The sequence below is a fragment of the Callorhinchus milii genome, unplaced genomic scaffold (genome assembly GCF_018977255.1).
Source record: "Callorhinchus milii isolate IMCB2004 unplaced genomic scaffold, IMCB_Cmil_1.0 Scaffold5, whole genome shotgun sequence".
In the NCBI taxonomy this organism is placed as follows: Eukaryota; Metazoa; Chordata; class Chondrichthyes; order Chimaeriformes; family Callorhinchidae; genus Callorhinchus; species Callorhinchus milii.
The window spans coordinates 12,170,461-12,196,702 of NW_024704746.1; the positions used below are offsets into that span (position 1 = coordinate 12,170,461).

Here is a 26,242-nt window from a genome sequence, read left to right on the forward strand (position 1 = left end):
GAACGCTGACAAAGCAATAAGTAAGTCCTCAGGCAACAGCAAGGTGCCACCTTCATGCTTAAAAAAAGAACATGGAAAATAAACACTGTCACTGCCAGAAAAAANTATTTGGATTTTCATTGTATTCTGCTGGGTTTTGCATGAGAAGTGTGGAATAAGGAATGATCAAACAGCGCAGTTCCATTTTAAAAATATTGCAACGTAGCTTAAAAATGAGGAGGAAAAAGTTTGCTGATTTATTAGCCAGACTGTGCTGGATCTAAGTATTTTAATTCTAAATACAGGATTATTTTTCTATCCGTTACAAAATAAATTAACACAGTGGTTTGAACATTGCACGTCACTAGGGAGACAAGTCCAAAGACAGCTTGGGCTTTTTGAGGGGATTTTTATCATTGTAGAAAGACGGAGCTGGCTAAAATCTAGCAAATGTACAGTTCGCTCAATGTGCTCTCAGAGGCAATTGTATGCTTGAATGGCCAAGGATAAAATTGTAATTATAGGGATACTGTGGAATTTTAGCTTGTGTGAGGAGTCAACTGTCGGTGATGTTGAGCTCCACATTTTTGCTTAAAAACTATTACTCTTGCTCCATTTTCATAACGCTATTTTCACACAAAGAGGATACATTATGAATTTACATCATGCAACTGGGCCAACCTCAGGGCATTGATGGTATCCTGTGGCATCTCATCAAACATTCTGCCTATATCGTGCCTGCCATATTGTGTTCTTTATTGTGGCATCAACTCCAAGAAATACAAAAAGATTGTCAGGCATAATGTCAGGACAAAACATATTCAAATGGTGGTGGTGGGTGGAGTGGGCGGTGGTGAACTTGTTAACCTTTTTTGTCAATGTTGCATTCAGTGTTTTTTTTAAAAAAAAGATTTTCATGGCTACGTCTTTTTCCCATCTTCTCCGAAAGGTTCTGACTTGTACAGTAGTTGTCTTCCAGCACCTCGCTCACGCGCGAGTCAAGACTATTTCCAGCAGAGATCACAAGACAGCGATCAGCAGTGGCAACACTAGACTGATTTTTTTCCCCCTTCTTTAACCCAGGGCATTGAGGCCAAATGCAAGCATCTGTATCAGCCAACTATGCCCACAGACGATTGAACCTAGGACCTTTCCACTCTGCTTGCTTCGGTTTTACACAAGATGCTACCAATTAAACCAGCAGGGACTTGTCAAATGCAGTGTTTCAATGTAATGCATCAAATAGAATATTTCCCTTCTCTGAGGCTTACCTTGTTTTATTTTTCTGATAGTTAAACCCATGTCTGAATGGCGGATTGTGCGCCTCCATCTGGGATGACTTTGTATGCACGTGTCCGCCAAATACATCAGGGAAAATGTGCGACCAAGTGAAATGGTGCCAGCTTGGCCCATGTCCATCAAACTCTCAATGTCACCTCCTCAGTGATGGATTTGACTGTAAGTGAATGGTTCACCTTCTCCAGGCCTTTCTCCAATTTTGCACATTTGAGCTTGATGATAGTGTGTGGGTGGTGTGTGTGTGTCTTGTGTGTGGGGAAGGGCGGGGTGGGGGGGAGAGAGGGGGGCAGTTGATAGCCCTTGGAAAAGAAAAGTCCCATTTACTATGTACATTGTCAAAGTTTGTTACATTTAACACCACATGAGCTGCATTCCATTGACCCAATGATGAAAAATGAAAACATTTGAAGTAACTGCAGTAAAACTCTTCATAAGTAATATATTTATATGAGAATGTTTGACTGCAGTGCAACTACTTTGGCTAACAGACCAATTAATACTTCTACACTCATTATGAAGTGTAGAAGTATTAATGCATTTACCTTTAAAGCTAGGATAGATACACTGATATTAAGATAATATTCAGCTACTCAAACATATTGTTTTATCGGATTCCATTTCAAAACATGACTTGAGCGTGAGTGTTGTCATTCTACATTTTTATAAGTGGTACATTTGTATTTTCATAACCCTAATACATTAGTTTTATTGCTCTCATTCAAAATATGGTCCACGTCTTAAAAGACAGAAGTCTCAAAATTCAAAATAAATGATTACTATTTGTCTTAAGTTAAGAACATTTGAACAAAATATTCCTCATGTTCTACTTGTAGGAACAATGGTGATAAATTATCTTTGCATTTGATCTGATTTAATATGCTCTAGTTTTGCTAAAAACGCTTCTCTCCAATCGTAGACAGGAGGTATTTTTAGTCCTTAGTGCATTCCTCTTAGCTGCTGAGCTATTTACACAAGTGTTCTTGTGTCCTACATTTGTAATGTGCATTAACAGGATTATGCTTGCCTCAGATTATCAGCAAACTGTTCTGCCTTCTGTTATACTGCAATGTAAAGTGACATTTTCACACTAGCTGCTCAGTTTTACACCAGAATGTTAATGATGCAAAGTCTCCAGAAAAAGACTTGCAAAGCCAAAGCTCCTCAAATCGTTGCTGTTCATTCTATTACATGGATTCATTCTTTATTGCTATTTGGTCATGTTTTAATTTATTTTATACAAACATCAGATAACTGATTTCTATGAGGAAACATTTAGCACAGCTGAATTTTAATTGGGGATTTACTGGTGTAGTTGATGACTTCTAAGAGTTGAAAGAATACAGATGACCTTTAGAATGACAATCCTGAGTTTCCTCTTGTTGATGTAAATAATATTCCAGTTTGTGGTTGTACATTTTGCTTGCATGGTTGTGCATTGATATAACTGGTCTTTTGCCATATACTGCCATGGTTGCGTGCACTGGTACAGATGTATTGCATACTTCAGGATTCAGTTAAGTTGTTTGCAGTGGCTGCAGGGAAAGGGGGAAGCCAAGCAGGGATGCTCCGGTTGCTCAGTGTTTTGAGGGAGTGTAGCTGGGTTAGATTACTTACCCTCCATGACCACAATTGGAGATGAGCTCCCCACTTCCCCATGTCAGTCTGCTTAAACAGGAAGCAGTGGACCGTGATGCCTTTCACAAAGGAGATTTACACTTCTAACTGAACTAAGTGAAGAAACCAGGAAGAAAGGATAATAATAATCTTTGCATTTGATATAGCGCTTAATCACATCTTCGAGACGTCTCAAAGCGCTTCACAGAATATATTGTAAAGTGAATTGACTGTATATTTTGTGGGCTAAACGCAGTAGCCAATTGCGCACAGCAGTGTCCCACAAACAATCATGGATTGAAGTGACCAAATTATTATTATTAATTTGCAAGATAAGCTGCGAGAGGAAAGTGACATGGAGAAAAGTACTGATCTCTTCTGAACTCAAGATTGTTATTATGTATAGTATCACGTTTAATGTAGGTCATGTGGAAGAATTGGCATAAAGGGATTTTTAGCAAGTGAAGTCTGCCAAGCTTGATTATACGTGGTGGTGTTAGTTGAGTTTAAATGGAAAATGTTCGAATCAAGACTGATTTATCAAGTTATTGCATTTCCTGAACCCACTGTGCTTAAATGGCTTCTAAGACAGTTGAGGACGCATCTCTTTGCAGTGTGAAGTGTTATCAGTTGTTTAGTATTCAATGAACATTGTCATGTAAAGATATTCCCTAGTGGTTAAAGTCCAACCCATGCAAAGTCTTAAAATACTGGTGAGATTTGTCAAATGAATCTTCTGATTTGGTTTCCTCTTATTTTTCTCACAGGCATCTCTAATGCAACATTTAAAGGAGAAAAAAGCATGCTGACTTTCAGAGGGAATGGAAAGATTGTGCGAGATCTCATCAACATTACATTTAGTCTTCGAACCAGGAACTCAAATGCAATTTTGCTCCATGCTGAAAAGGAGCACGACTTTATCACCATTGGTATCAAGCAGTGCCATTTAATATTTATGATGCAAAGTGGGAACAGCCTGGACACCCTGAGTATGCTCAGCCTGACAGGAGTAAGTGATGGCCTGTGGCATAACGTGATTCTTTACATGACAGATCCGTTGCTTCACTCATCCAGATGGCAGATGGAGATAGATAAGCAAGAAGCGACTGTCACCAGCACAGTTACCAATGGGAACATGAACTTTCTAGCAGAAGGAACAGACATTTATCTTGGTGGTGGAGGTCCCGAGATTCGAGGCAGTTTAGCAGGTTGCCTGAACACTGTAAAGCTTGGTGGCATTTCCTTACCTTACTTTGAAAGTGCTGATATTCACATTAACAAGCCTCAACAAGAACAATTTATTAAAATATCCTCTAACACTGTACTAATAGGTTGCCCAAGGAGCAACATTTGTGCATCCAATCCCTGCAGAAACAATGGCAGATGTGAGGACATGGTCGGTTACTATCAATGTAACTGTCTTTCGGGTTGGACTGGCCTGAACTGCGAAGTCAATATCAATGAATGTCAATCAAATCCTTGTGTCCATGGCAACTGTACTGACAAAGTATCAGCATACAAATGTATATGTGCACCTGGTTTCACAGGCACTCGGTGCGAAACAAACAGAAACGACTGTCACAACCACAAGTGCGCAAATGGAGCTAGATGCATTGATGGCATAAATGGTTACTCCTGCAGTTGTCCTACTAACTTCATCGGAAGATTTTGTGAGTAAGTAGAAATGTCTTATAAAACTAGAATTAAATGCAATAAGGTAAGCTTGCTCTTATATCAGAAACACCCTATCTAGTTTGCGTGTGAATTAGTGTATAGAAAACCCAATAATAATAACCCTTGGATTTGGTATAGCACCTTATAGCGTTGGAAGGACGTCTCAAAGCGTCTCAGTGAAATGGAGTGATTGTGTATTTGTAGGCAAACGCGACAGCACAATTGTGCATAGCAATGTCTCATAAACAGCGAAGAAATGAGTGAACTATTTTATTTGGGGGATTGGTTGCAAGGACACTGGGAGAAACTCCCTTCCCTTTTTGAATAGTGCCACTGGATCTTTAATGTCCACCTGAACAGGCAGATGGGACCTCGGTTTATATCTCATCCAAAGGACTTCTCACCCAATACATTTCCTTTATTAGAGGCATTTCTAAATTAAAATCTTTTACATTTGCTAACGGGTGAATTAGTCTTTTTAAAGGGAGCCAACGAGTTTGAGTATTAATTGGTTAAGACCGAGAAAAGTTTGATGCTTTGATTTCATTTCTGTGCATGAAACATTGCTGCAAGTTACTCTTGAACTTCACCCAAACATATAATTTTAGGTTCAAGTTTTTCTTATATAGTGGAAGCCCCCTCCTTTCTCTTTAAGAAGTTTAATTTGTTGGTCCTTCCACTGGGTACTTTCCATGGGTTACAGGCACCCTCTAGTAGCTTACCCTATCCAGTTAAGCAGCATATATAAAACCACACTGTACCTATCTTTTCACTATTTTGTTTTGCTAAGATATGACACTAGATTATATTGAGGTTTTCAAAGTTTTTTTTAAACCAATATTCTCCCAATTTCCCCAAACCACTCGCCAGGCATTGTTCCAAGGTCTCTGAAACTTTCCCTAAATGCCCAGTCCTCATGTGAAAGACAGAACAGATATTCTTACTCAACCTCCACACCCACATTGCTGTCCCAAGTGAGACCAGCGAACAGAGGGGAAATAGAACCTGCAACCTTCTGGTTTGTAAGTCTTTGTTCTATCCCACGCAATGCCTTTGTCAGTGGGCAGTCAAAGTGGGTTAGGTTTATTAAACGTAACAGAAAATCTCTGCACATTTTATCTCAATCATCTCTGTGGATTGTATTTCTTATTTGGCTAAAAATCTTGTCTCAGTAATGTGTCAATCCTTTGAGACGTTAATTCGTTGCTTGCCTATCCTTTCTATCACTTGCTCTTCTATTTCTTACACTGGACAGAATTGTCCATTTTGTACTGTTCATCTTTTTCTGTCTCCGTCTCTGACAGTCTGCGTGCGGTAAGAACGGTAAGAATGTACGTTCTGAATTCTTTCTTCACCCTTTTCCTCAGTCAACAGTACATTTGTGATCCTTTGCTTTCCTCGTTTAAATTCAGAGATGCATTTTTTAATCAAGATTTCTAATGATGTCTGAAAAAAAACCTCAGTCTTATGGTAACCCTTGTGCACCTATTTCTGTAGCATTGTGACTGTAATAGTTTTATTTCAAATTGAATAGAGAATTAATTCTGGTCTCAGTGCACATTAATATTAGGTATTTACCCACCCAACCCCCTCACCTGAGTTCAGAATAATATCCAACATATTTTTAAGTATGTTTTTAGTTTGGAACCTAGGCAATTTTAGTTTGCTTTTTTCATGCCTACAAATCCCTTCATGCCCTTGCACCTCTCTCCCTCTCCGAGCTGCTTACTTCCCACTCCACAACCTGCTGCATCCACTGGGCTGGCTCCAGCCTCCTGCTTATCCCTCATCCTCTCTACTTCACCATCAGTGGCCGTGCTGTCAGCCACTACACCCCTGAAACATTGGAACTCTGTCCCTCCATCCTTCCGCTTTGCCCCCTCGTTCCCCATTTTCAGATCATGTCTGAAGACCTTCCTCTTCAACTGCACTTAGGTCATCTCCCTCCTCCTTCAGGCTTGGCCACTGTTAAGGGCTCCAAGAGGCTACCCCGGGTGAAAAGCGCTCTAAATATACAAGTTGATGTTGCTTTAAGAAACATTTTGATACTGTAATGGGAAGACAAATTTGGTATAATGGAACAATAAGATCAAAAGATAAACCTCTCTTCTGATCTTCGCAGGTCACAAAGGCCATTGCTGCCTACATTTCGAAGGTAATCAAAACTATAATGAGTAGGTTAAGAGACTTTTATATTATTTTGATTGCTGTTGATATGAAACGTTTCACATATAGGCAGTATTAAAATCAGGAATATAACGACAAGTTGCTTGCTCCACAGCAAATGTTAATAACTCAGAAGCTTTCCTCTATAGGGGTGAAGTCCCCAATGTCTCAGGTTAACAACGTGACTTGATTCTATTCCGAGCAACTAGAAACAGCTTTCATGCACTCCCTCATGGCTGTCAAGTGCAGCCTTTTTGCCGGCTTATCAAATCAGGATATTCTGAGAGTGTTTAAGTGATAAAGCACTGAGCCGCTCTGTATTGTGAAAAGCAGACAAGCCATGGCTGTAAACCATGTAGATGGTAGAGGTCAACAAGGTTAAATCTATTTAATAGCTTTGCTAAGATATGAATTAACTTCGACCCTGTGGATAAGTAGGATCTTTCTAAATGACAGGCAACAAAACTGAGCTTAGAAAGTGTCTATATATAAATTGGTTTATAGAATTCTACACATGCAACATTATCAGTTCTGGAAAATCTTGACAGCAGAAACAACAATGTGCATTTATTCATGCAGGGTCTCGGAGCACAGGAACAGTCAAATCCAATCCAACTCAGGAAGCATTTTGTGTGAACCTGAACTGAAGATTATGCCATTAGCTTTGCAAAACCAAACTAGATTTAATTATATTATAGAAAGGAATATGCAAAAAGCAAGAGAAAATACAGTATAAGCAATCAGATTTCTAAGAGGAATATGAAGGGTGTGAACAGGATTCACAAAGAAGAGTTCGTCATGGATAAAGCTCCCACAGGCCACTGTGAGCACAAGTTGCACATATTATCCGTAAACAACAACAATAAACATTTAAGCACTGAATCTCACCAATGTTACACTTCGTGCTGTGTGTATCATCCTATCCTTGGTTGTTGTTTCTATGGTAAAATATGTTGAATTTTTCAGTTCAGTCACTTCTCATCTTTTGTGAGCAGGTTGCCACGGATGAAAGGAAGATAAAAACTTAACTACAGTAATATGTAAATGAATTTACACATTTGGTTAGTGCACACAGGTTTGCAAGTACAGTCAACGACACTAATCCATTTCATATTCATTATTTGTAGATATCCTAGACTTTCAACTACACTTTGCATTGATGAAAAGAAAAACTGGACCTGGACCTGTTATAATGGGGGAAACTGTACGGATAAGAAGAATGTCAGGTGTAACTGTCCATTGGGATTCAGTGGAAGCCGGTAAGCAAAACCCCAAAAGGGATATTATGAGCTGTGCTTAAATAATAATAATAATTCCTTGCATTTGATATAAAGCCTTTTGCATCACAAGGATGTCTCAAAGGTTTCACAGGATACAACACCGCAGTACCACACTGGGGCATCAACCGAGACTGTTAGTTCAAAAGCCCGACACGGGACTTGAACCCACACAATTCTGACTCAGAAGAAAAAATGTTACCAACTGAGCTGGGCTGGCACCTGTCCTGATTATTACTCCTGTTTCATGTCAGTATACGATCCAGTGATGGGAAATGAAATCTGTTCATACTAGTGGCTAGTCCTTATTGGACTGTCAGTATATCCAATGAGTAGAATTGTCCCAGAGGGACGAGGAGAGAAGGAATTTCTCCAGTGCTCTTAAATTCAGAGCAGCCTGGACAAAGATTTTGCAGATCATTAAGCTCCTTTAAATTAAGAGTAAAATAAAAATCGAACAAACAGTTATGCATACATGCTTGTTGCCTCTGTTCCAACGCTGGATTTGTCTCATCTCTATTTCAGATACAGAACAGTGCTGTACTTCTAAAGTCACGTCATTGCACACAATGTATAAAGCAGCATTTGCTGAGCTGACAATATATGCCTTAACTGCTTGACAATTTCTGGTTACAGCATTAATGTAGTCTTAGGATTTTCTAAAAAGGCACAACCAAAGCCGACCACACACTATGGTGTGACCTTTCGTTGGCGCGGACGGGAAGGGTAATGGATTGCATTTGCAAAACAGTAACTCAATCAAGTGTTCAGATGATGTCAGGAATGGTGGGAGTATAGCTGGAGTGGTTTCTGTATGTTATTTGAAACCAAAGATTGTGTTACTAGCTGTTACCCTTTTCTTGCTTATTTGCTGCAACCTCCATTGTGTGTTTAATGCTGGGAGCAGAAACACGCTTTATGCTTTCCCACTCACCATCAAGATCAAAAAATATAAATGTAATTTTAAATAATACTTTTAAAATGTAATTTGCAACATCGGCTCTTTAATAATATTAAGAAAAAAATCTGTTGAAAGCTCCCAGCTTTCAACAGATTATAGAGGAGTGAGGTCAGTACGATTCACACCAGCCATGTTTATAGTGCAGTGGGTGTGAGCTATATCGGCCCTAAAACCACCTCTTTTAGGGAGAATAAGGAGCAGAGCTCCAGCCTGATTCGTATCTTTTTACTGAATTGTTTTTAGACAAACAGCCTGCACTTCTAAAATAGAACTTATGTAAGGCAAGATAATGTTTTTGCCAAATAAATGGGGCTACAGTACAATACATTTGATATAGCGCCTTTTAATGTCAGCACATCGCAAAGCATTTTACAGGACTTACTGTAAAGTGCAGTGACTATATGCTTTGTAATTAAAGTGGCAGCCAATTTGAGCACAGCAATGCCCCACAATCAGCTATGAAGTGAATGACTAATTTTACATGGGTGACTGTTTGCCAGGACATCGGGAGAAATTCATTTCTCTTTTTGAATGGTGCCATGGCATCTTTAATGTCGCCTGAACAGGCAGACAGCACCTTAGTTTAATTTTCATCCCAAGAAAGGCAACCCTGAGAGAAACCCCAGAACTGTACAGGAGTGTCAGTCTAGACTGTGAGTTAACCCAACTTAAGGCTTGAACCTACAACCTTCTGACTGAGAGGCAATAGTGCTACCAACTGAGCCAAGCTGACACAGAAATGTATAAGTATAATGATTTTAACTAAGTTTCTGTTTTAGGAATTCATTTTGCAGGTTTTGGGGAATCAAACAATTCAATTCATGTTTAAAGGCTCCTACATTGCTACTGAAGTTCTTTGGGGTTTACTTCAACTTTAGCTATGATGATGATGACAATTCTGTAAAAACTCTACCGCTGTGGCGAGTGATTCATTCCTTCATTGAAATAAGAATTATATATCAGTAAAGTTTACTGCTAAAGTATTTTTTGTTTCAAATCAGTCTGTGACTGTTCGCCTGGCAGGTGTGAGATGGACGCTGATGAATGTCAATCGGACCCTTGTCTGAACGGGGGCCTGTGTCAGAACCTGCCCGGCCGGTTCCAGTGCATCTGCGACATGAGCTTTGTTGGTGACCGATGCGAAGTGGATGTAAGCGATCTCTCCTTTTTCATCTCTTTGCTACTTTGGCAGAATCTTTTTCAGCTTCTCTCCTTTCTCATACTTCGAATGGATGATGAGCCAGCAGTTGAGTGGGGCTGAACTACTGGCATGATCATTTCAATAAAAATGGACAAATCAATTTGTCTATCAACAATAGGACAACTATGACTACGCCTTTATAGTTCATGAGAACTCACTCATCCAAATACCTATTGGTTTAACTCTGGAAGGACTCGTGACCTTTACATGCAATCCCTTTAACATGGAATGGCTGAGGGAAATTAGTTTTTCTGTAAACATTTAAAACTAAATATTGCAAGGTACAGTTTAATTCAAAGAATTGACAGGGAGCTAGAATGCTACTTATTCCACAGTATTTTAACAATGAACCAAAGCAGCAATTGTTTGGCTTCTGGCTGTAGTTTTCAAAGGGTTAAAGGCTATGATCTGCATAAAATAAAACAAAATGTACCACTTTGCAGTGTGTGGTTTTCCCAGGGCAATGTGCACAAGCAATGGGGAGATTGATGATTTTCACATGAGTTTGAGTGTTTCCTGAGCAGCTTTAGTTGCTCAGGGCCTGTTTTCTGCTCATTGGTAAATTTACGAAATTTACGGAAAATATCAAAAGGCAGAAGCTTTCAAGATATCCTCTAGCGCTTCCACTGCGAACTTTGTGATGTAAATTTACAATGTCTGGATAAACAAATGCCAACAAGTTAATATACTGCCAAGTGGATAATAATCCCCTGGAACTTCTTTCAACTTAAAAATGTGGTTAAAATTTTAAGGATCTTGTTACAAAATATTACTGTACATTTTAACATACATGAGCACAGCTGAATAGCTCCGTTTGTTTTTAGAATTTTCCTGATGACTTTCAATATACAGCCCAATTTATTTTCAAAGAGTGAGCATTGATTGTTTCTTTAAATAAAATAGACCCCTGGATAGTAGACCCTTGATATCTGTACAATGTTCAGCATAAGTTAAGAAAAAAAAACTTAATTTCTATTTCACTTCTTTTCACCCATACTAAATACCTGAATATTTGTAATAAGAATGTTTACTCATTTAATCCAAAAGAAACCCTTAAATATTAAACACAAGAAAAGGCATCGAGGACAGGAAATTAGAATACATTAGGAAAACCAATAGTGTCATGGAGAGATGATACAGGGGTTCACATTCCTGGTATCTTCAAACCACTGAGTTCCTGACCTCCAGCACATTGCTCTGGGAGGTACCTGTGCTTTTGATGCACAACCCCAGAGGCCTGTTTCAGAGCTGCTCTTCCAGAGGCCTGAAAGCAGAGCAACCACATCATGTTTTAGGCATTTTTTAGATCTGTGGCAAAGAGCAATATATTCGTGTGAAGTGGAAAGATAAAGTAAAATGATAGCGTTCTGGCCTCCAAAGCAAAAATTCCAAAAGGAAGAAGCTTTTCTAAGATATATAGGGCTTCTGCTGCTTAATATTGAGGTGCTATACAGTGAAAATGTAGACAGTCTTAGAAAAGTTCAAATGTTTTATGAAATTAAAGTCCTTCCAATGCTATATTCCAATCCAATGCAATCCTAGACTAAGTAATCTTAGTAAATTAATAATAAGTAGACCAAAAATTCTTGCTTTCTATTTCAGTATTATGCCTTTAATGTTAGGATCATCATTAAATGGTCCAAATTTCTCATGAGTTAAATATTATTTCCAACTAGGACTTTGTTCTTGAATAAGCTTCTATCAATAGTTTTAAAAAAAATGAAATCTGTTGTAAATATTTTATTCACTACCTCTGTAAATATGTGGTTTACATTTAAGGTTCTTAGTTGTTCTAACCTTGGTATATTTAGAGACATGCTATAACAAATGTTTACGTTTTCCTGGTTTATAAGCTCTATTTTGAGTTATGCAGTAAAAGTATTTGGCAGTACATAATTATATCAGATGGGGCTGTCCTGCTCAGAGAAAAAAAATATAGACCAAGAGTAAGTAAGAAATGCACAGAAAATGCGATGACTGGTTTATTTGATAATGGAAATGGGAATACCTGGGCTATTGGTATAGCGCTTGTCCTCCCAAAATGTGGACGCAAAACTTCCAACATATTCACAACAACTTTTGTAAGATATCATCATAGAAGATATAAATGCCATGAGAGCAAATGTAGGAGATTAGGTTGTCTTGATTTCTCTTTTGTACTTGTTCATGTAACCCCTCGTAAATCATCAGCTTTCACCAGCAATTCTAATATTCCATGTCTCTTCACTCTGTTTCTGTCTATGTCACTTTTTGTCATGTAGAATCATTCTGTATGATGTTCATAATGTTGTTCTGCCTTCGTGTGCATGTGTATGTGTGTGTTTGAAAATCTCTACACGTGACTCCATATTGAATGTGCATATGTTTAGTGCTATCAAATGAGTTATTAAACACATCCATCATTGTATCTTTGTCTTTCTTCCTTATTCTTTTCTTTCATTAAAAACTAACTTAAATGTATACTTATATAAAAAAAAGAACTTGGATTGCCTTATTAGTAAAGCATACCACAGTTGTACTCCAAACACCAAGCAAACAGGTACCCCTTTTTTTAGAGAACAATTTGAAACAATATTGTGGTTACTATTACACTGTGTTGCTCGTGTCCTAGCTCAGCACAAGCGAACCAGACCCCTAAGCACGCGCACCACTGTGGCAATCACTGACAAACATTTAATCACCAAATTGATCCCAAGATTGGTTTGGATGAAGAAAGTCCACTGGCACATCTGATCTCATCCCTCCAGAATACTCGCCCTCCCATCCTCCCATCACAGCATCAAGCTGTTTTTTAAACAAGTCCAGTGTCCTCGCCTCAACCACTCATCCTTCCTGGCAAAAACATTAAAGTGGGAGTTGTGTCATTGAGAGTCGTGTCGATTAACCACAGAGGTTTTGCAATAAGCAGTACTCTTTCAGTCCAAATAAGGTACTCCATTATCTAACACATGTTTGCTATACCACAGGATAGTTTATAGGCAGAGACCATGACGTTTATTCACTAAAGAATACAAACAGCGGACTGGCTTGCTTCCCATGCGCCAGCCAGCTCCCATGTTTAAAAAAAACTTTGGGTCATCAGGTTGCCAGTGACTTTACTTGCACTCCTTGCTGGGATACCAGATATTTAGTTCAGGTGGGCATTCCTCAAATGCAACCTGAAATACACCTGATCACATCATTGAGATGTCTCAAAGCGCTTCACAGGATATACTGTAAATTGGATTGACTGTATATTTTGTGGGCAAAACAAAATGGGAGTTGATTCAACCCTGGAGAAATATCCCAGCTTGCTGACATCTATGCTTTCTTTAAATTGCAAGGAGTAAGAGGTTTCAATATCTGTACTGTACTGTTTAAAGCTAGTTTCCTCTTGAACACTCATCAAATTTCTAGTTTGCTTTTGTTCAAGTGTTTGAACTGGACTGGTACGGCATTCTTCTTTTCACTGTGCCTCATAGCATTGTGTTATCTTTCAGTTCAATCCACACATTTGATATTGGAATGCTACACCTAGTAATTCTGGCATGTTGTTAGATGATAGCCTCTGAAACATCTGATGTAAATAGAATATTTATATTTCCCTGATTTAAAAAGAAATGAACAAAGATGCCCCAATCTCTACAACACAAATCACTTACAATTTCAGAAGTCAGTTCTGCATGTGTGTAGCCGAAATACCATGAGTCCCAGTTATAATGACCTTCTTGCAGATTGCAGGTTCATTCCTGGATCACAAGTCTGGGACTGAGATTGATGTCGGATCAACAGTTGATGTGCATTTCATGAATTAAGGCTTTTGAGACATTTCTCTAGTAGAAATGTTTAAATATATTTTCAAAACAAATAATAAAGTTCTCAAGGTAACTTTGCATTAGTCACAGTGTAGCTTTACAAATGAAACCAATTCCACACACCTTAGCCCTCATTGGTATGGTAGGATGCAGGTTGCAGGTTCCCTCTTGCAGTTTCCATGTTTCAGTTATGACACATGAAGCGTGTACATTAAAATGCCTTTACTCATTGCATAATATGGTTGAGATGGGTAAACGAAGAGTTTTTAAAATGCCAAGCTATTTATTATTGGCTTGGTTCTCCAAAGATTAAAATAATCCAATGATTCATCCAGTTTGAACTGGAACGTGGAGGAAAGAAACATCCAACTGTGCTCATGGTGTCCACTTCCAAGTAGTTATATGTTTTGTCAGGGTTTTAAGGAGGCTGTGCTATTTATTTCAGAAGCAGTTGTGGTTAGCTGCTGTGTTACCAACAGCAGTGAGTCAATTAGCTTTACGTAAGCCTTTGAGTCTGAGATATTTGCTCTGATAAGACCACTTTAGAAGACTTGAAGAAGCCTGAACTTTATACAGAAGACATCTAGTAACAAGTCTTACCTGTATAAAGTGAAGTCCTGTAGCTTAGTGGCTAGAGCACTTGCCTCGCAAGCAAGAGGACCTGGGTTTGATTCCTGGGCAGGGCAAAACTTTGGGCGAATTTCCTTACTCCACACACCTCTGTTTGCCTGGCAGTAATTAGAAACCTGGTTGTTAGAACTTAGAGACATACAAACGTACAACTTATACACTAGAACTTACAGGACATAACTTATGGCAATATGAAGAGTTGAATACCTCACCATTATAACTTTAAAATTACAATTAAAATAGAGGAGCTAACTGCTACATTTCATAACAGATTGATTTTGTCCCAGAATCTTTTTTTCTATCATAAAATTATATGGTCATAATTCTTTGAGAATTGTAGTATTATTTTGAAATCAAACAACCAGATTAGAATAGTTTAACACAAAGATATTACAAAAGAAACTTCACCAATGTCTCTTGACTGACAGGAATCTGTGCAGAGAGAGAGAGAGATGCTTTCTGCCACTAAGCCTGACGTTTCTCATGTCCACCTCAATTGGTCTTGCTACAAATTGATAGAAGGCACCACCAGGTGGCGGGTCTTGCACCAGACAGCCTCAGCAACACAATTAATTTATACAGCAGTTTAGACATGAAAGAAAGGTTAAAAATGTAGAGGTGGACACCAAGCAGGGAAATAAGAGATTCAAAGGTGTTGACCAAAGGCAGTTTAAGAGATATGTTGTTTCTTTGAAGGTAGGAAGAGAGGTAGCGAGGGAAAGTGCTTTGGTGGAGTTTCATAGACAGCAAAAGGTGCAGTAAATCATAGTGGATAGCTATTTGTTAGGTCAGGGTATTAGGGGATAATGGGCAAGTGCGGGTAATTGGACTTGAGGTACAGATCAGCCATGATTTTATAGAATGGCAGAACAGGCTCGAGGGCTGAATGGCCTACTCCTGCTGGAAGAGCGAATAATATGGGCTGGAATTTAGTACTGCAGGAGATTGTATAATTGAGTGGGCCAAGACCATGGAGTGAAATGAAGACCACAAAAATCTTAAATTCAATCTACTGAAGTACTGCGAGCGAATAGTGGGGTACAGTTCAACAGGTATCTGGAATCCCAGGACCTTCTGCAAGTCCTCTTAAGCCTCATTCCAAATTTGACTCAACCATAGATTCAAAACAATCCCATTTACTTGAAATTAATTTATAAGCAGCCCTGATATTTTCAGGCTCATGCTTTTGAGATGTTCAGATGTGCTTATGAATACAGAAGAGCTAGAGATTCAAAGAATCCACAGAAGCGTGACAAAGAGGACTAAATATAACCGCTTGCTTCATGAACAAATAGGGGGTGAAACCAGTAAGGGAGAGTAGAGTGAGTTTGTGTTTTAGTCAAGGTCAGCGCATATTAATCTTGACATGTAACTCAATTGCAGCATACAAAGCTTTTTTTTAAACGAAAATCAATGTTCTTATTATATTAGGAAAAAATTCAACAAACTTTTTATTTTGAAGACTTTTTTTGTCAATTTTTCCTAGGCCGGCTGAAGGCAGCAATGGGGACCTAACAATAGGCTGCACCATAGGTTACGATATTAGCTGCAGGGCTCAGGTGTGGCTGTAACCTGAAACTAGAGCCAGGTATGTGGTGGGCGGCCGACAGAAATTGCTAGTGTTAAAATGTACAGACAGAAGTTACCGGCGAAAGCAAAAACCTATTTGACTGCGCATCTTTAGATCAGTTTCAACATTTTTCACTGGAATAGTGATGGCAAAGTAAAGGCAATAAGGATCATCGAGCAGTAAAAGAGAGGTCGAGTATAATGGGAACTACAAAGATGAATCAGCTTTTTACAGCAACCTGAAGTACAGATACATTCATTGTGCTACATCGAGAGCTTGTCGGTGGTAGAAGCTCGTTCCAATGACTGAATTCTTCTGTACTATCACCAAAATCCTGGGATTGCATTTCAAATAGTTGTGCTTAATATGGAAAGACTGCTTTTAAACCTCGTTTGGCTTTCGTTTTCAATATTTTTCTTAAAGGCAGACTCTTCAATCTCCACAGGTAAACCTGAGTTTTAATATGTTAAAGAATGGCACAGAGGTAAAAGTAAATACATTTCAAGATTTTTTTAGACTTAGAAACTTTGTTCATTTTTTAATCAAATTAGCACTTATTTCGACAGAAACAGAGAAGCCATGTTTTGCACAGAGGCTGGGTAATGACACAGACAGTCTGCAGGATCTAAATTTCTAATGGTTCATTGATGCAACATTGTGATCAGCAACAAATTGTGCAAGCAAAATGTTGCGTAAAGTTGGGACTAAGGCGACATCTGCTTCTGATTTTAATAGATTAATGGTTTCTGGGTGAAGGACCATGTGAATACAAGTGATTGATTGAAAAGATTAGTACTTGTACTAATAGGTAGGAAACAGTCACTGGACTCTTCTCTCTTCCCTCCTACTTCCTGAAACTCCATCGGAATCCCTCTGCCTCGTTCTCTCTCCCCTTTCCTTTAGAAAATCCTGTTCCCAATAGCAGAAAACATTTTGAGAGAAACTCCCTTCCCCTTTTGAGTATTGCCAAGGGATCGTTCATGTCCACCTGAACAGACAGACACAACCTTGGTATAACGTTGTATCTGAAGACAATGCATTGAGTCCCCATCACCCATCATTACACTTGAGCATCAGCTGTGATTTCAAATCCCCAATATTGGACTTGAAACACAGCTTTCTGACACAGAGGGGAGAGTGCTACCAACTGAGCCAGGCTAACACCTAGAATTGTGATTGTATGCATTCCAAGATAGATCAGAAGAGTTTTGTTTGAACCATTTGCCACATGATAAAGATATTGCGAGTAAATACAGTACATCAACAACAGGTGTCAATAAGACAGATACATCACTTCCCATCTAAACTTAAAATGTACCCTCCAATATAATATTGAAACAAGGGGTATTACAATATACAGTTTAAAATATAAATATTTCATGACCTTTTGAGGAAGGAGAAAGCAAAGAACGAGAATAAATAAAAACTCAAAGAATTGAGAAGCTAAATCATGGGATTTTGGAAATAATTTAGTCACAAATGGTGAGTAAAGCATCAGTTCTCTACCTGTCTCCTCTGTATAATACCAGCCCATCTGGACATTTAATTAGTCTTTTGCAAAATGAAAATGAGTTGGGTGAAAAGTCCCGGAGACTTGCTGTTTTTCCATTCATGAAAGACATACTTTGGCCACCAAATTACATGCAACAGGCTCTCATTTAACCTGTAAATGGGGAGGAAGACATTCCTAGCCTTAGCCTCACAGTTTCAAACTACATTAAATATAAAGAATGGGAAATAATGTTCAAAGAAAACTATAGTGCGATATACAAACAGCCAGGCCACGATGTTAGGTTAACTGTAAGTAAGGAGCTCCGAGAGAAGTTCCAGTTAAAAGAATATTAATATCTGTAATTGCCAATTTTCTCTTAGACATCAGTTAAAAAGTGCTGCCTTAGAAAATTGGATACATAGTACTGTATATGTGTTATAACATTTGATAATAATAATCATCCTTGCATATGATATAGCGATTTATCACATCATTGAGACATCTCAAAGCGCTTCACAGGATATACTGTAACGTGTATTTTCTGTGCGAAATTTTTGAGATATGAAAAAAACTTTACATTTTCAGCCAGTGTACTTTACAAGTAAAATTTCATTTTCAGCTTTAAGTATAATGGCAGCACAATCTGTAACAGGCCATCTGCCAGGCTCCACATTTACTCAGATTCAGATACAGGGAATGTTATGGTAATCAGTCTGTTGCATCAATCCATACCAGAGAAACTGGGTTAACCAGTGGATGGGAATATGCAGTCACAGCTCCTGAGTCTGGGTCAGATTCCAACTGAGCCAGCAAAGGGAGATGTCTGGGTTTTTCAATTTCTTTAAAGCATATCTGAAAACACAACTTGCCCTTGCTACGATCCATTGAATCCCTCTAAACAATACCACTAACAATAGTTCTTAATCTTTAATGTCTGAATCACATTACAGGAACTGTACCAAAAACTTATAGTGCCCCTTGTCAAATAATGAGAGCAGGCAGTCTAGAGAATGGTTGGCTTGTAACTTGTCAAAGGAGCGCTGTCTAGTTTGAAAGTGTTTGGGAAACTTTTTGAGGAAGGAAAAAGCAGAAGAGTGAGAATAGTCATCATTTTTCTCGCTATGTTATTGCATGAAAGTGATGCATAATTTAATTCATTACATGGTGTGTTTTCTATCAAGATTTGCCAAACACTTTTTAGTTTTTAAGGACTCATAGAACTTACTAAATGATTTATGGCTCGAGAGTGTAGCATTCTTACAATCACATCTCAGATGTGTCTGTATTCATCTTCCCGCACAAAAAGGAGCTTATTGTCCCTTAATCACTTTGTTGCATAGATCAGAGCTTTTTTACCGTACTTGAGGCTGTGGAATCACATGAAGTGTGTCCAGCAGTTCTCCCCTGACCTGGAAGCACTTAACTGCTGTCATTAAGTCATCGTTAACCAACGTTAAAAAGGATATATTAAAAAAACTGCTCAGTGGACACAAATAGCTTCCTTCATAACAAGAGACAGGTGTTCGCGATTTTTGTTTACTATCTGGTACATTTGTGACTAGTCCTGTTTGAAATTACAAATTTGTAACAATTCCGTAACATCTTTATGATAGTGTTGGTTCCTTTGCAGTGCCGAATGTAACAGATCCTTCGCAATCAACAATTGCTGATAATACCACATCTGTAAGTTGATAGATTTAACTTGACCTAACAGCATTATCGTCTATGGTTTGAATTGGACTCAGCTTTCATGCTGCAAAACATGAAGGGCTCAGTAAAACTGGTTCTCTAAGACCAGGCAAGCTTACCATTGAAACTTGAATTGATCTTCCAAATGCCATTAATTGGACATTGTTAGATCAATACAGTGATCAGTGCTACAGCTATTGAGAAATTAGTCCAATTATATGCATTATCCCAGGAATGCATCTGTTCAGAAGTAACCTTGCAAGAAACTGACTGTATTTTAAATACCTTTCTACCTTTTGTGCTTTTGTTGAGGAAATGTAGGAATGAGATCGTGATTTCAAAAGCATGCTTTGAACGAGAAATAAATTAAATAATGATTAACTTCATGCTTAAAATATCACATTAGAGGATTTATTCTCGAACATATTTTTTTTGCGATCAAATCTGCAAGGCCAAGTCACTTGTGCACAAATAAGTTAGTGAAATTGGTAGAATATAAGGACAAAAACTAAAGTCATCCATTAATTCTATTCAGTGATTCCCTTGTTGGGGACCTGACTTTAAATTCCAGCCCCAGTTATCATTGGACTTTAGCTATTCCAACTTCAGCCATCTCGAAGTAAAGAGTTGCTACACTGGATCCTTTCATTTATTTCACTGCCTCTCCTGAATGCACTAAATAAACTTCCATAGGCACTGGCTGCCCACTGGAAACTATTCATTGCCCGACCCTACGGTCATCCAACATCCCAGCATTTGCCCTGTGTAATAGACATCTCAACAAGTAGCAATCAGACGTGGTAATGCTTCCTAGCCAGAGGGTTATGAGGGCAATTGTGCCCCTACCTCCATTCTGCCTCAGATCACTTGAGTACAGATCAGGAATCAACACTGACGATTTGAGAGCCAAGTTACATCACAAAGGTGAAAAAAAACAAGGACATAAATATTTCTTTTCTTTTAGAAAGTAGAGAATTTGTACTTATGTTTTCATAAAGCTTATAAAAAGTGTATGTGCAATTTGCTCATAAAGGGGACGAGGCACAGCTAGGTGCCATTCCAATTCTTAACAAAAAACATTGTGAAGTTGGGACTGCTTAAATTGAATCTCGTCCCATTTTTGTGAGAATTTCTAATAAAAGTCTAAAATTATTTTCACAGACAAATCCAGCACCTTATAAAGTAAACATAGCAGCTATTGTGGCTCCATGCGTCATTGCAGGGGTGATAGTTCTGGCTATCATTCTGTTTGTTCTGATTTTAAAACTGCGTGACAAGCGTCAGACTGAAGGAACGTACAGCCCGAGCAATCAGGAGCAAACTGGATCGCGGATGGAAATGAACAGTACTCTCAAATTGCCACCAGAGGAGCGGCTGATCTGATACATTCAGGCACCTGTACTGTGTAGAGAGTACTGTGCTCAAAGAGTTGTGTTTATGTTGGGAAGAATATAAAAAAAATCCAGCAAGTCCCAGGTATTCCCTGTACTGTATTATCAAACAACCTAGGAGGAGTTGCAATTGTTGTGAGGCTTCAGAATTGAATGTGTTTTTCGTAGCATGGCAGCTTCAAAGCTAACCCTCTGTGGGTTAAACTTTTCTTTAACTGTTTTGACTCTGTATAACAGGACTTGGACATTTGGACCTCAGAACTTCTTCTGTACATTGGGTTGGTGACCGTGGCTCTGTTGCTGATTCTGCTTCTAGCTCTCGCTGCCTTCATTGTGGCCTTGAATAAGAGGGCAACACAGGGGACCTACAGCCCCAGCCGACAGGAGAAGGAGGGGTCACGTGTGGAGATGTGGAACATGGTGCAGCCTCCTCCAATGGAGAGATTGATTTGAACAGGTTTATAAAAAAAAGGAAGCTTGGTGAACCTTTGGACCAAGCTGTATGTAACCAGGCTTCAAACACCAAGAATCAAATTCAGCAGGTCACAAATACTAACATTACTGAGGTTTAAAGTATTTGACTAAATAATTGATTGGGCATGTCTTAGAGTGCTCTTAAAATCCCAAGTAACTTAAATTCTCCAACAATTTTATATATTCCTCCCCAAAAGTCAATATGAATGGTGTTATGCAATATATGGACACAACGGTATGGACCAGCAGTTATAGCTTCAGCGAAGGAACCAACACTATCTTTGCTGAGATACGTTGAATCCTATTATACTATTAATTTCCTTGATTCTAGGTTTAACTGTTCAAAAACAATGCTATTCTAATCACATTCTGACCTCTCACCTCCAGAATGTAGATTTCCCCTTAGTTGTGAAAAGGGAATAGGTTACTCCTGTTTAGGCTATTTCTTATTTACTCTATATTATCTGCTTCTATGAGCATGTCATTTTCACCTTAACTAGCTGCCCAAGCAGTCTCTAAACTAACCCAAGAGAACCCTTAAGGGGGTAAAGAAATCTAAAATTCTCCTTATTGTTTAGATTGTTTTTTTCCGCTTACAATAATAACATGAGCATTAGTGTTTGAAAGGGGTCCAATCAACTTGTCATGCAATTTTACGCATGCATATACTTGGCCTATGGATAGGTGGGCGGGGGTGGTGGAATTAAGAGGGTTAGGAGCTGACTGAAGCACAATCCCATTGATTTTCCAATCCGAACACACTTGTGGCGCTCATATTTCACTTCGGCAAAATTGCAGGAACAAATGTTCACACTTTTCATTTCAGGTTCGGAATATCTGGGGAGCTCTTTCTTTTAAAAAAAATACAATCTTGCTTTTGCAGCTATAAAACGTTTGTGGTACATAGACAGAACCAATGCATTAGAGAGTAGATTCAACAGTGTTATGGTGCTCTTAATCCCTACCCTTTTTTCCATGACAGAGTATTAGAAACAAATGTTTAGATTAGAGCTCAGCTGTTGTGCAAAATTCTAAACTGACTAACTCTGAACTAGCAAACTTTTCTAACTCATGTAACTTGATAGAACAAACGCTTCAAAATATTGAGAAAGAAAGCAATGCATTTCAATTGGGCAAAAATGAAGTGTTAGGGTTAGTTTTCTTAGGTAGGATTATCCTGAATAGCCCAATTGTGTCACAATGCTCCGCACATGTGGTGAGTGCCAGTTCTGCCCTTCGCCAGGACATTAACTTGTGATTACAGTGATTCAAAGTAATTAATCGGAGCTTTGCTCAACTAAACACTTTGTTGCAATGGAAACTTCTTTCCTGCTGAACGTGAAAAGATTTCCATGTTAATGACCCAGGTTTAAACTCAGTACCAGTCTGCCTCAGCCACTCAAGAAGATTGTGAGAACATCTCGTTTTAGTATGTTTTATAGCCATGTAATGATTTGAAGTTTCAGTTATATTTTTAAGATGTCTTTTTGTTTAGCCTTCACATACTAGACTCCAAAAGTATTATAAAGAAAATTGAACTTGAAGAGAACAAACTATTCCTGCGGTTCTTGAAGATGATGCATTGGTTTTAACTTTATGAATCAGTAAATTTAAATTCTAGATTTGAAAATAGATTGAATATATAATTGGAGTCCTGTAGCTCAGCTGTTAGAGCACTTGCCTCACAAACGAGAGACCTGGGTTCGATTCCCGGCAGGACAAAACCTTGGGCAAGTTTCCTTACTCCATTCGCCTGATAATAATCCCTCAAGACACATAAAAAATGTGGTCACTTCAATCCACAACTGTTTGTGGGACACGGCTGTGCACAATTGGTTGCTGTGTTTCGTCCACAAATATATAGTCAATTACTTTACAGGATGTTCTGTGAAGCGCTGTGAGATGTCTCGAAGACATGAAAAGTGCTGAATCAAAATGCAAGGATTATTATTACAGAACACGTTTTGGTTCCTAATAGTTTTTTTGGCGCTGATAAGAGTTAGCCTCCATCCACTTCTGTTTTGCAGGGCATTAGACTGTCATGTATTTTGATGTCAGTGAAGAGCTTCATGTCAGCCCTTCGCTGACATCATACAGTGAGTGAGCTGTGGAAATGTATGAAAGTATACCCTTGAACAGAGTTGTGCTTTACCCAAGTACAATGTTGCAGTGCCTCTCTAAAGTTTAGTATCGCCAAATCACTTGCTCAAAAGTGGTCACTGGAGTCAAACTGGCGCCTGCAACAGGTTATCAATGTGCTCTAAGTGCTGCAGTGTAAACAGAAAAAGTTGTGACATGGAATTCATTCAAAAGGATCTATGAATGAGTGTGACTAACGTCACGAAAACTTAACAGTCGATCAAAACAATCCGAAGACGCACAACTCTAAAATAATGGAGTTCCAGCTTGGAGAATCATCACAACCTCGAATTTGAACTCTCTCAGTGTTTGCTGACTTAAGTTTTATCATCAACAGAAACGCTCCACCTGAGACCTGGAGGAGGATGGAGGGGGTGGGGGGGGGTTGAAAGAACAATGGATTAGACTGAATTTAACCTGAAGAAAAAGCTCCCTCCATCCGATTGGAGTGTTGGCAGCAGTTGTGGACTTTTCTAGGTCCAGGATGTCCTTCGTTCCTGGTGGGAGGAGGAAGAATGGTATGAGAAGCAGCAGCACCGAGATCTAAAACAGAGCAAGTAAAAAATTATCTCAAAGGATGTTTTAATCCCCTTTTGTGTTGAGTTAATTTACTAGTGCCCTGAGTCAACGAGGGAAAATCATCAGCCAGGTCTCCTGCTGCTGATCACTATCCAGCAATCTTTGCTGAAGGATCACATGTGCATGGATATGCATTTAAACTTAAAAATAGCCACTGGGGTACAGGAGGGACTTATGCCCATCTATTGAATTGTAACTCAGTGGAAGTAAAAAATTAGTCAAATGTCTAAAGAGAGATGAGAAAATTGTAACGAAACATATAAAGTTGTTGAACTCTTTAACTAGGCAAGTTCTTGCTCAATTTCTCAAAAATGTGTTAGAAAACCAAAGAATGAGGTTCGTACTTTGGTTACTTGTTACAATGCCTTAGTGTTACAGTATTTTAACAAATATACCCGTCTCATTTTAATGTCATTTTAAATCATTGTGTTAATTGTTGGCAAGCAAACTTTAGTGCATTAATTAGACGAGAACAGTAGAGTAATAACATTAAATGTACACTCCTATTTGTATCACACGACCCATCAGTATTTGAGAAAAGGTCAAAGTCAGCCCACCATTGAAAGAAAAGATCACAATTTGCAAATCAGGAAGCAGGAATGAAATAATGTAATAATAAATCAGCTTATGTTTTCATTGATTTTACTTCTTTGAGGATTGTAAACAGGAATTTTGATGTGGTGTCTGCTTTCACTCAGATTTTTTGAACACATTTGATCTAAGAACAGTTTAAAAAGATGCTACGTGTTTTGCGAGGTCATTGTAATAAATATCTCTTCACTGTTAGTCGTTTACTTCTGTTCATTTGAGTTCAGTATGTGCTATTCATTCCAATTGAACTGTGCAATGCAATACTTGTCAAAATAAAATTTCACTGTAATTCTTGGTTCTAGAATCTGTGCTGAAAATGAAATTATACATGTGAACTCAATCCCAAATTTCACAGAGCTTGCAATATGTGTAAAACAAGCCTTTCTGTGCAGATTTTGTTCATCATCTGACAAGACATTTACATTTACACAAAATTGTATGTCTTTTGCAATTTTATATTAACTGTACTTTGACACAAGAAGTTCATTAAATTAGTGACTTTTTTGAGCAGCCAAGGTATAGTTGATCACAGTATTTTACTGCCAGTCATGTCATTTACATAATTGAAGTGAAAAAGCCACATTTTAAGATAAACTGATCTTGATAAATGTGACTTTTTCCAGATGACAAAATATGTGCAATAAGATACATAAGTATAACAATACTAAAATGTCTTTTAACTATTCATGAACCTGTCATATTGTAACCTGCTCAACCATTTCGTAGGCTTGAAGATGCTTCAATGCAAGGTCTCAAACTTCTCGATCACCAATAAAATTCAATTCTGGAGTTATCTGGGAGAAGAAACAGTTTAGAAACAGGTGAAATAATTTGCCAACAATCCGTGAACATATGTTCTATTTTAAGAAAACGTCAATCCCCTTTTGAACCATTTTCAAACCAAATTTAATTACAGTAACATTTTGCGAGGTCAGTCATTCACATAACTCTGGATGAATACACAAGTTGGAGCAAAGTGTTTTGTGGAGAGTTAGGATCATTTCTATTACATTAAAGTGTGTTTCACCCCAAAATAAAAAGGGGAATGTGAAGTGAAATCAAAATGATCAGGTACCATCGAACACGTTATAATAATAATAATAATCCTTGCATTTGATATAGCGCTTTGCACGTCGGGAGGACATCCCAAAGCGCTTCACAGAACACACTGTAAAGTGAATTGACTGTATATTTGTGGGCGAACGCGGCAGCCAATTGCGCACAGCAGTGTCCCACAAACAGTCGTAGATTAAAAATGACCAATTTATTATTGTTTTTATTTTTTGGAGGGATTATTATTAGGCGTGTGGAGTAAGGAAAGCCTGCAATTTTGAAGTAGAGCAGTAAAATATATAAGCAGACTTTTAAATCAAGAATACTGGTCATTCAAAAATAGATGTTTAAGCATTGGGAAACTTAAATACTAGAGTTATAGGATTAAGTTAAATGTTAATACTAATTTCTGTATTCATTTACAGTATTTGCTGTACTGGTTTTGTAGAGCTTAAAGGATACAACAATGACCAGCTAAACGTTATTTCAGGAGTTCATCTTTCTCTACCCACAGTAAATCAGATCCCAGTAAATCAATAGTTTTATTTTATCGGAGGATAATGTACTGCATTGAATGTGCAATGGCAATTTGCTTAGTTTCTGAAATGGGATTGATTAATGCCAGCAGAGAAAGTGATTTGTTTTTAATATTTTTTTGAGTTGGAAAGT

General features: G+C 38.3%; 1 protein-coding gene across 1 annotated transcript in view; it reads left to right on the forward strand.

Annotated features, from left to right (window-relative positions):
• Nucleotides 1-21,214, forward strand: part of crb1 (crumbs cell polarity complex component 1) — a 42,602-nt gene extending 21,388 nt beyond the window's left edge. The window contains exons 8-12 of the mRNA XM_007895700.1: nucleotides 1,272-1,437; nucleotides 3,660-4,566; nucleotides 7,860-7,991; nucleotides 9,994-10,120; nucleotides 20,975-21,214. Of these exons, the coding sequence (XP_007893891.1) occupies nucleotides 1,272-1,437; nucleotides 3,660-4,566; nucleotides 7,860-7,991; nucleotides 9,994-10,120; nucleotides 20,975-21,190 (1,548 nt within the window). The 3' untranslated portion in view covers nucleotides 21,191-21,214. The remainder of the gene's footprint in view (nucleotides 1-1,271; nucleotides 1,438-3,659; nucleotides 4,567-7,859; nucleotides 7,992-9,993; nucleotides 10,121-20,974) is intronic.
• The last annotated feature ends 5,028 nt before the right edge of the window (nucleotides 21,215-26,242 follow it).